The 10,566-nt window shown below is 56.5% G+C and overlaps 1 protein-coding gene across 2 annotated transcripts; it reads left to right on the plus strand.

The window, feature by feature from the left end:
- The first annotated feature begins 29 nt into the window (after window positions 1–29).
- THBS3 (thrombospondin 3) lies at window positions 30–10,152 on the plus strand. Of its 2 annotated transcripts, XM_024748155.1 has the most exons (23): window positions 30–142; window positions 1,144–1,350; window positions 1,929–2,185; window positions 2,290–2,392; window positions 3,203–3,229; window positions 3,430–3,512; window positions 3,602–3,653; window positions 3,784–3,932; window positions 4,305–4,445; window positions 4,687–4,764; window positions 5,139–5,291; window positions 5,483–5,593; window positions 5,688–5,795; window positions 6,093–6,252; window positions 6,585–6,703; window positions 6,841–6,893; window positions 7,176–7,369; window positions 7,559–7,737; window positions 7,847–7,895; window positions 8,069–8,265; window positions 8,510–8,682; window positions 9,619–9,758; window positions 9,845–10,152. In XM_024748155.1, exons 1-23 carry the CDS (start codon window positions 64–66, stop codon window positions 9,901–9,903), a joined length of 2,871 nt encoding a protein of 956 aa, XP_024603923.1. In that variant the 5' UTR covers window positions 30–63; the 3' UTR covers window positions 9,904–10,152. The 2 variants fall into 2 exon arrangements, with proteins under 2 accessions (XP_024603923.1, XP_024603924.1); XM_024748156.1 differs by lacking the exon at window positions 9,619–9,758 and having other exon boundaries at window positions 64–142; window positions 9,845–9,934.
- Window positions 10,153–10,566: the final 414 nt, after the last annotated feature.

Raw genomic sequence — 10,566 nt, forward strand, 5'->3', positions numbered from 1 at the left:
TCCGCCTAGCCTTTTCCCCTCCCAGCCGCCTGCCTGCCAGGGGTAGTGAGCCGGCTGAGCGGCATGGAGACGCAGGAACTTCGGGGGGCCCTGGCTCTTCTCCTCCTTTGCACTTTCACATCTGCCAGTCAGGACCTGCAGGGTAAGCCTGTACCAATCTTCTTAGCCCCCTCTCTGCCTCCTCCCCTTTTGCCCCCAGCCTAATAGCAGGGAGCATGCGGGCAAAAGGAGAGGGGAGAGTCCTGACACTGAATCAGAGAGAAGAGTTGATGAAATTATGGCCCTTTGGGGAGGAGTTGACACCAGAAGGTGGTGGATGAGCGGGAGCTGGCCAGGGTCAGCATGAGGCCAGGGCAGAGGACTCAGGAGCTGGATGCTAGCTAGGGCTGCCTGGCTGGGTTGGTGTCTGAGCAACCCCAGGCACCCCAGGGTTTGGGAGAGCAGCTCAAAGGTGGCTTCTTTCACCCCTGGGCTCCTGGCTACCTAAGAACGGGATGGGGGGTGGGGACCGAGAGGTCTGGGCCCTCCTGGAGGTCTGGTGGTAGGATGGGCCTGTGGCTGTGGGAGAGGTAGCTGGAGCAGATGACACAGGCACAGATTCTTTGCTGGCTGGAAGGGAAACCACAGATTGGCCAGGACGCAGGAGGCAGAGGAGCTGGGTCGTACGTTCCTGTAGGAGAGAGCCAGACAGTAGGAGGGTCGGAGCCTTCAGTGAGCAGCTGTTCTCATCCAGAGCGAGCATGCTGAACCCCCAGGATGGGAGGAGGGGCACTAGGGTGTGGAATGAGCCAAACCCAGCCGTGTAAAGAGAAACTGCCTTCCTATTTCTGTGCTGTGGGCACCAGGTGCTACTCCTGCCTGGGATCAGCACAGTGACTCCTTTGCGCCACCTGGTGGGAGCATCTCAAGTTTGCGGGGTGCTGTTTCTGTATTTCCAAGTGAGCCTCAGGCCTGCTGGTTCCCAGAGTGGCAGTAAGGAAGGCACAATGCCTTGTCCTCTGATGGCGACAAGGGCTGAATTTCGAGGAGGTGACTAACACTGTCAGGTGGTGATGAAGGATGCCCCACCCCCGAAGGCTCAGAGGAGAGAGCAGGCCTTAGCATTTGACAGGGGTCTGACCTTGATCATCCCTGCGTGACCAGTGATTGACCTGCTGACTGTGGGCGAGTCCCGGCAGATGGTAGCTGTGGTGGAGAAGATACGGACAGCCCTGCTCACTGCTGGGGACATCTATCTCTTGTCCACCTTCCGCCTGCCCCCCAAGCAGGGTGGTGTCCTCTTCGGCCTCTACTCTCGCCAAGACAACACACGGTGGCTGGAGGCTTCTGTTGTGGGCAAGATCAACAAAGGTGACTGGTGGGCATCTCCTTTCCTGCCGTGGTGACTCCTTTGAGCACTCTTCCTCATCCCCACTCTCAGATCCCCCTTAATTCTCCTTGGGCTCCAGTGGGGACCGTGGACCCATCAGGCTGTGTCCAGGCACCAGGGGCACCTGGTGCTTAGGAGGTGCCTTAGGAGGCCAGGCACCCAAACAATAGGGTGAGGCATCTGTAGGAATGGGAGTTGTATGTGGGAATGCCTGGGGGGAGGGGAGGCATGTCTCTGTGCCCCAGAAGTGGTATCACTGTGTCCCAGGGATCTGAACTGTCTCAGATCACTGGGACGGTTCAGTGGGTACGGAACCAGCTGCCACCCTAACGGGAGAGAGTGATCTGATGACACTGAAGACTAAGAAAGTCCTAGTCTTTGAATCAATTTGGAAAACATTTTTCGTGTACCTATTATGTACAAGGTGTTGAGAGATACATAGCTGGATAAGGAATGATAGTCCTAGAGATGTGGTATTCAGAAGAATTGATCCATCCCGTCTCTCAGCTGGGAGATGGGATGGGGGACGGTGCGCATACTGACCTCCCCTTCTGGGCAGTGCTGGTGCGGTACCAGCGGGAAGATGGCAAAGTCCATGCAGTGAACCTACAGCAAGCAGGCCTGGCTGACGGGCGCACACACACGGCTCTCCTGCGACTCCAAGGTCCGTCCAGACCCAGCCCTGCCCTGCATCTCTACGTGGACTGCAAACTGGGTGACCAGCATGCTGGCCTTCCGGCCCTGGCCCCCATTCCTCCAGCGGAAGTCAGTGGGCTGGAGATTAGGACAGGACAGAAGGCTTATTTGAGGATGCAGGTGAGCAGGAAAGGAGGACCCCCTGAGTGTCTGTGAAACAGTTTGCACCGGTGGGAGGAAGAATTGGTAGGTCCTCCCACCCTACTCTGTTTCTGTCCCCCCAGGGCTTCGTGGAATCTATGAAAATGATTCTGGGCGGGTCCATGGCCCGGGTCGGAGCCCTGAGTGAGTGTCCGTTCCAGGGGGATGAGTCTATCCACAGTGCAGGTAACACAGACTTCTGTTAGCTGACATCCTGGACCCCGGGTCCCTCCCATCCTGTTGACCTCCCTCCCCCTTAACAGCAGTTCTTTCGGCTCACCTATTCCTGGGGCTTCTGACTCTGTGAACCCAAATCTCCTTCACCTCTGACTCTATGATCTCCAAATAATACCATCCCAGCAGGAGGTGTGGGTCAAAAAAATCTCCTTTAAGGTCATCCCACCTACCAGGGTGGCCAGAAAAATAAAATGATCCAAAAAAAGAATAGAACTCTGAAGAACTCTGCGTGGGGGTGAGGAAGTTAGCTGCTTGGTCTTTCTTGGTTGACTGAGCTAAGGGTCTTGAGTCTTTTTTAGCTCCCACTGGCATCTGTCACCTACCAGCCATTTACCTAAGCACTGCCCATCTGCCTGGTCTCTCTAACAGGGATGCTCAGAGGCTCTTACCTAAATAAAGTGTCCACTTCTCCCAGATATTTCAAAGAGCTCTTGTGGTGGAAGCTTGGGAGAGAGGAAATGGAATGTACTGGGGCCCTGGCCCTGCTTCGGGTCGCCTCTCACTTGGATCCCTTCTGCCACTACCATGCCCAGGAACAGGAGGATTTGGGTTTCGACTATCTGTGAGGCAGCTCCCTTAGAGGGACCCTCATCCAGTGGAGGAAGCAGGTGCTGCTTGTGCACCACCACTGCCCTCCTACCATTCGACACCACGTCTTTATTCCAAGACTCCAGCCCTTCGTTCCTGTTCCCTCCCTCCTCCTTACCAGCCAGGCCCCTCCTCACATGTCCACCCTCTGTGTTTTCTTGTCCTCTCTAGTGGCCAACGCACTGCACTCCATCCTAGGTGAGTAGGCCTCGCTGAGGTGAAGGGGCATGAAGATGGGGGGGGAGGAGCAGCTGCCTGAAACTAAGTCCTTTTCAGCCAGGAATGGGGTGGGGTTTAAAGATGGGTGGGCAGCAGTGGCAGCACCTGGCTTATTACCCAGAGAGGTCCCGGGGCTGGTGCCCCAGTTCTGAGCCTCTCTGTACCCTGGACCCTGACAGGGGAGCAGACCAAGGCGCTGGTCACCCAACTCACCCTCTTCAACCAGATCCTGGTAGAGCTGCGGGATGACATCCGAGACCAGGTTTAGTGGGCTGGTGAAGGGTGGCGCTGATTCTGGGGTGGGGTGGCGGATGCCAAGAGCTGACTCTGCCCCATCCTTCTGTCTACCAGGTGAAAGAAATGTCCCTGATCCGAAACACCATCATGGAGTGTCAGGTGTGCGGTGAGTAGGAGAGTAGAGGAGGGCTCCAGGTGGCGTCAGTGTGCTCCCCACCCCAGGGCTTTGGCCTCCACTTCTGGTGAATTAAATGGTGACTTCTAGGTGACTCTGACTGTGCCCACCCCCCACCCAGGCTTCCATGAACAGCGTTCCCACTGCAGCCCCAACCCCTGCTTCCGAGGCGTGGACTGCATGGAAGTGTATGAGTACCCCGGCTACCGCTGTGGGCCCTGCCCCCCTGGCCTACAGGGCAACGGCACCCACTGCACAGACATCAATGAGGTGGGTGAGGACCCTTTCTGGAAGGGCACAGAAAGCTGGGGTGAGGGAGTTAGGAGAGGCCCAAGAAGGTGGGGTGAATGTTGGTCAGAAGCAGAGGAACCCTGGGTTTAGGAGAGGCTGGAGACCAGAAAATACATATGAGAAGGGAGGGAGACAAGTCTGGGATGAAGACTGCAGGGCCACGCAGGGAAGGAGCTGAGAGAGTGGCAGGGGCATTTTGAGAGGGCTGGCTAGGAGGGAACCCACAGGAGGCTGGGGGTGGGATCAGAGCATAAATGAGGTTGGGGAGGGTAGGCCTGCAAACAGGGAGACCAGGAGCAGTGGTCCTGGGATCACAGGCAGGGGCCTGACCTCTTCTCGTCTGGTCCCCAGTGTGCTCACGCGGACCCGTGTTTCCCGGGCTCCAGCTGCGTCAACACCATGCCTGGCTTCCACTGTGAAGCCTGTCCCCGAGGCTACAAAGGCACACGGGTGTCTGGTGTGGGCATCGACTACGCCCGGGCTAGCAAACAGGTCAGGTTGGGTAGAGTCCGTGGACAAAAGATCTTGTCTTTGCAGGGGCGGGGGGCTTCTGGGTTGGATGTGGAGCCCTTGTGATAAATGGGATGAGGCTCCTGGCTCATCTGCCAGCTTCGCATTGGTTTTCGGTCTGGGCTTCATGTCCATGTTCAAAGATGAAGCCACACCAGTGCTCTCTCCTGTATCTGAGGAGACCCACCGTAGGTCTGGTTTTACCCAAAGTCTGCTCCTTCAGGTCTGCAATGATATTGATGAATGCAATGATGGTAACAATGGTGGCTGCGACCCAAACTCCATCTGCACCAATACTGTGGTGAGCTGAACACCTGAGTGTCTGGGTGGTGGGAATGTGCAACGCCCTCTTCAGATTTCCTGCTTCCCCTCCTCCTTCTCTAGGACATTACATGTGGTAGGTGTTCAACACGGACCCGGTTTGGAATTCTGATTCTGCCTCTTACTAGCCATGGCCTTTAGCAAGTTATTTACCTTTTCTGAGCCTCAGCATCCTCACTTGAGAAATGGGGCTATTACCCTCCTTAAAAAGTTGTGAGGAGAACCTAAAGGAGATAAGTAGTGGACCTGTCCTATTAGCTGTGAGGGTCCCTCCTACACCCCTCAGGGGATGGGGATGTTGCTGGTTATGGTGGGCTGACCCTCCTTCCTGAGACACTGCCTCCCTACTCTTAGGGTTCTTTCAAGTGTGGTCCCTGTCGCTTGGGCTTCTTGGGCAACCAGAGCCAGGGCTGCTTCCCAGCCCGGACCTGCCACAGCCCGACCCACAGCCCCTGCCATGTCCACGCGCACTGTCTCTTTGAACGCGATGGTGCAGTGTCCTGCTTGGTGAGCTAGGCCTGGGGCTTGGAAGAAAAGGGGTGTGTGTGTGACCATGTTTAGGGACTGGTGTGGGGGCTTGCATGGGAAAGGGAGGTGGGCCCGGGCCCAGAAACTGGTTGGTGAAAATAGAGCCTGAAGAGGGTGGGTTGTGGGGAGCCAGCCCAGACCACTAACTTCCACCCTTTGTGTTGCCCCAGTGTAACGTGGGCTGGGCTGGGAACGGGAATGTGTGTGGACCCGACACAGACATTGATGGCTACCCGGACCAGGCGCTGCCCTGCATGGACAACAACAAACACTGCAAGCAGGTGCTGGGGGCAGGCGGGCAAGTGAGCAGGATAGGGCACCCCAGGCTAGGGTAGGACAGAACTCATCCATCCATTTCCTCCCCTTGACCTTTAGGACAACTGCCTTCTGACACCCAACTCTGGGCAGGAAGATGCTGATAACGACGGTGTGGGGGACCAGTGTGATGATGATGCTGATGGGGACGGGATCAAGAATGTTGAGGTGGCTCCCAGATGTCCTGACCTTTCCAGCTTCTCTGTGACGCTGTTGCCTTGTCCCATAACCCTGTCCTCCATTGGCCACTGGCAGCTCCTGAGGAGGGGCCCTAATACTCCACGTTAGGGAGCCATAACCCTGGTGCCCACGATGAGGTGGACTACAGGGAAGTTGGGTGGGTGGGACGGAGCCAAGCAGGTGGGTCGTCACAGGAGTGGTGATTGTAGACAAGGGTACAGGGATGAGGAAGATGCGAGGTGGCCAGTGGTTCAAGGGAGGCCTGACTCTTTCCCTCCCACCCAGGACAACTGCCGGCTGTTTCCCAACAAGGACCAGCAAAACTCAGATACAGATTCATTTGGTGATGCCTGTGACAACTGCCCCAACGTTCCCAACAATGACCAGAAAGACACAGATGGCAATGGGGAAGGGGATGCCTGTGACAACGACGTGGATGGGGATGGTGCAGGCCTGGGGCTGAGGGGGCGGGGCATGCTGGGAAACCTCTAAGAATTTGGATATGGTGGGAATGAAGCGGGGAGGCTGAGAATTCGGGAAGGGCAATGCTTGGGGGAAGTCAGCCTGGGTGAGAGATTACCTGTGGCAGATGTCAGTGGGAACGTGAGAGAGGGTGTGGGGTTAGGCAGGGAGTGGGCAAAAGGATAAGACAAGCTACAGGCAGATTTCCTGACCAGCTGTCCTCTGGATGGGAGATAGAGCTCAGGGCTTTCACCAACCTAGAAGACAGAGTGATTCGTTCTAGTGATAACCTTGTGTTACCTGCATATCTTCTAGGCATCCCCAATGGATTGGACAATTGCCCTAAAGTCCCCAACCCCCTGCAGACAGACAGGGACGAGGATGGGGTGGGAGATGCTTGCGACAGCTGCCCTGAAATGAGCAATCCCACCCAGGTACAGGGGAATGGAGAGGGCAGGGAAGGGGTGGAGTGACTGGTGGATGAAGCCCAGCCCTTTGGATGGGAAGTGGTCAGGTCACCCTCTTTAGAGTTATCAAGAGGAGATGGTGAGAATGGGTCCCTCTCTCTCAGACAGATGCAGACAGCGACCTGGTGGGGGATGTCTGTGACACCAATGAAGACAGGTAGGGTTTTGGCCAAGAGATGGAAAGTTAGGGGATACTTTACTTTCCTCTAGGACATTCTCAATTCCCTCTAGGATCTAACTTTAACTCTCCACTACTATCGAGTAGCAGGTCATTCCCATAGTCTACCTTCCATTCTTACTGCTGGACCTTCACCTCATCTGGCTGACCGCAAGGGGTCTGGCTGAATGCAGGGTAAACCCCAGAGACTCCTAAGCAGAAGAGTGGGGAAGGATGTGGTACCTTTAAAAGCCTTTATTAGGTGCCTCTTTTTCTGGACAGTGATGGCGATGGACATCAGGACACTAAGGACAATTGCCCACAGCTGCCCAACAGCTCCCAGCTGGACTCAGACAATGATGGACTTGGAGATGAGTGTGATGGGGACGATGACAATGATGGTGTCCCAGATTACATGCCTCCTGGTCCTGATAACTGTCGCCTGGTACCTAATCCCAATCAGAAGGACTCAGATGGTAAGGCTGGAGTCCTCAGATGATTGGGCTGGCATGGGCTTTGCTCAGGGAGAAGTGGCAGGCCTTGCTGGGGAGTGAGGGAAGGCAGGGTGGTGGAGAGAGGTCAACATCTCAAGGCCCGAGAGGTGGAAGTGTTGGCTACTGGCAGTGGCCAGGGCCTTCCTGAGGACCTGGCTTCATCCTGCCCAGGCAATGGCGTTGGTGATGTGTGTGAGGATGATTTTGACAATGATGCAGTGGCTGACCCCCTGGATGTGTGCCCTGAAAGTGCAGAGGTAACCCTCACGGATTTTCGGGCCTATCAGACCGTCGTCCTGGATCCTGAGGGTGATGCTCAGATTGACCCAAACTGGGTCGTGCTCAACCAGGTACTAGGGCAGTGGGCTGGGCGGGTGCTGTCAGGCCAGACTAGCAAGCAGGGCCTAAGGAGGGCAGCACACCTGGACCAGGGCTTTTGTCTTTACTGCATACCACCAGGGCATGGAAATCGTTCAGACCATGAACAGTGATCCCGGCCTGGCAGTTGGTATGTAAGGGACACCCAATTCAACAATTTCAATGACTTCCAAATGGAGGGGTCCTACAGGCAGAGGATGGAGCCACACATTTAGCAGGCATCCCTTCCCATCCCCACCCCACAATGGGCATCAGTAGCTTTGCTGCCCCTGACCCTGATCCCATCCACCCACCTGCCCCCAGGATATACAGCTTTCAATGGTGTGGACTTTGAAGGTACCTTCCATGTGAACACAGTGACTGATGATGACTACGCAGGCTTTCTCTTCAGCTATCAGGACAGCGGCCGCTTCTATGTGGTCATGTGGAAGCAAACGGAGCAGACCTACTGGCAGGCCACACCTTTCCGGGCTGTTGCCCAGCCCGGGCTACAGCTCAAGGTCCCGCAGCTGCCCAGATTCCCCAATCCAGGGCCCTTTCCCAAAGGCTCCCCCACCAACCCTGGGGCCTCCCCCACTGCCTGAGTAGGGGGAACCCTCTTACCCAGACATCTGGCCTGGAGGTTGGCTCCCTGGGGCTCCAGAATATTCTCCTGACTCCCTTTTCCACCTGCACTTACCAACCTGCCGTCTTCCCTCGGTCGGGTCCTGGGGTTGACCCACTGTGTTTGCCGATGCCCCCTAGGCAGTGACATCAGTGTCTGGCCCAGGCGAGCACCTCAGGAATGCCCTGTGGCATACAGGTCACACCCCTGATCAGGTGCGGCTGCTGTGGACTGACCCACGGAATGTGGGCTGGCGTGACAAGACTTCCTACCGCTGGCAGCTGCTGCACCGGCCTCAAGTTGGCTACATTCGGTGAGGGGAGGGGCTGAGCCCTCCCGAGGGACCCCAGGCCCAGCCTTCCCTTCACCTCTAGCTGGGACTCCCCAGTGACCTCCCCTCTACCCAGTGCCTTGATGCCATTGGGCCCGGACTGGGACCGCTTCTCTCTACCTCCCCTCTCACCACAGACTTGCTGTCCTGGCCCTGCTTTCTTCCTAACACCAGGCAGCTTGGGCTCTGGTGCTGGTGCTGCCGAGGACCTATAAGCAATGTTGGGCAAGTCCTTCTTTTTCTGTGCCCCATTTTCCCCTCTGTAAAATGAGGGTGCGTCTGGGAGCCTCCAAACCCCAGGCCAGTCTGTGGAGAGGCACATCACATCCAGCCCCATCACCGGTACAGCCCAGAACCTGCCTCATCAAAGTGTCTGACCTGGAAGGGATCATCATTTACAGAAGAGCTTATGGAAACCCAGACTCCACACCTCTTAGTAGCGAGGCTGAGGCTTCTCAGTTCAGCACTCTGTCCACAACTTTGCATTTCCTATTTGGTGGGGATGGCAGGGAAGGGAGGGGCAATGGCCAAGAGCCCAGAGTGCAGGGACTTGGGTTGGTTCCCCTTTAAGGTGCCTGGGGCTGCGGGGCACCAGGACAGGGGATGGGGGGGTGGACTAGAGCCTGGGAAGCTGGTGACTTCACCCCCCAGCCCATTGTACTCATCGTCATGGCAACCCAATCCTCGCTTGGAATGCGGCTGGTGCTTTGAGATGCAAAGGGGGCTGGACAAAGAGCCAGGGGCCCCAGGCCTGAGAAAAGCACCCCCCTTCCCTCCCCTTTCCTTCCTCCCTTTTCCCCACCTCCCTTCTCTCAGGCCTGGTGAGCCCAAGGGGGGTTGGGGATGAACAGGGCCAGGTCATGGTGGCACAGTGTCCACTGGCACCCTAGCACCAATGGACACCCCTATCCTGGACAGGGTGAAGCTTTATGAGGGTTCCCAGCTAGTGGCCGATTCTGGGGTGATCATTGACACATCCATGCGAGGGGGGCGTCTTGGTGTATTCTGCTTCTCCCAAGAAAACATCATTTGGTCCAATCTCCAGTATCGATGCAATGGTGAGGCTCCAGACGGAGATCAGCCTGACCTCTCCTGCCCTAATGGGAGTCACTTCTTCTGACCTTAATCATATCTCCTTTCTCAGACACAGTGCCGGAGGACTTTGAGCCATTCCGGAGGCAGCTGCTCCAGGAAAGAGTGTGAAGAGGTGGCCACCGGCTTCAGAATCCTGATTTTAGACCCTCAGGCCTTGGGGTCCATCCTGGAGACCCTGGGGTCTAATTTACAGCCCCTCAGCCAAACACAGAACCTCCTCTGGCACCCATCATTTCAGCCCCAGAGGTGTGGTGACCCCACTGTTCAGGACATGAGAAGTTTTTGAGGGGTATTTCTCAGGCATTAACGCCAGGAAAGACAACAGCACGTTGCCATAAAGTTCCAATTGTTTTCTAAGCCAGTGCAATTACTTATTTTAGGGGTTTTGCCGGGATAGTGTGGGGAGCAGGAAAAAACCTGAGGCGGGGAGAGGACTAGTAGAATGGAAGTTAGAGATCTAGAGGAAGTTTGTCTGAGTTTGGGGCACGGTGAGGAAGGTGCTGGACGGGGGTTAGGTGAAGGACGGAGGTTAGGTGAAGGATGGGGTGGTGGTCGGAGGATGGCTAAAGTCCTCCCAGCCCCACTTACTCACGGTGGCAGCGGCGACACTCCAGTCTAAGAGCAGCCGGGTTCGAGAGCCAGGAGGGCTGGGGCTGCCCCGCTCGGGGTGAGGGGGAAGCCGGGGGGCCGAGGGGGCCGGAGGCCGGGACGAGTGCAATATTGGCGGGGGAAAGAACAACACTGCACCGCGTCCCGTCCCTCCCGCCCGCC

This window comes from Neophocaena asiaeorientalis, unplaced genomic scaffold, assembly GCF_003031525.2.
Source record: "Neophocaena asiaeorientalis asiaeorientalis breed wild unplaced genomic scaffold, Neophocaena_asiaeorientalis_V1.1 scaffold76, whole genome shotgun sequence".
NCBI lineage: Eukaryota > Metazoa > Chordata > Mammalia > Artiodactyla > Phocoenidae > Neophocaena > Neophocaena asiaeorientalis.

What these genes read in the sequence shown, in the direction of transcription:
- THBS3 (XM_024748155.1), top strand. Translation starts at nt 64, where the DNA reads ATGGAGACGCAGGAACTTCGGGGGGCCCTGGCTCTTCTCCTCCTTTGC. An exon ending in CGCACTGCACTCCATCCTAG is followed by an intron (nt 3,230 to 3,429) that starts GTGAGTAGGCCT and finishes GGACCCTGACAG; the next exon opens with GGGAGCAGACCAAGGCGCTG. An exon ending in GGGATGACATCCGAGACCAG is followed by an intron (nt 3,513 to 3,601) that starts GTTTAGTGGGCT and finishes TCTGTCTACCAG; the next exon opens with GTGAAAGAAATGTCCCTGAT.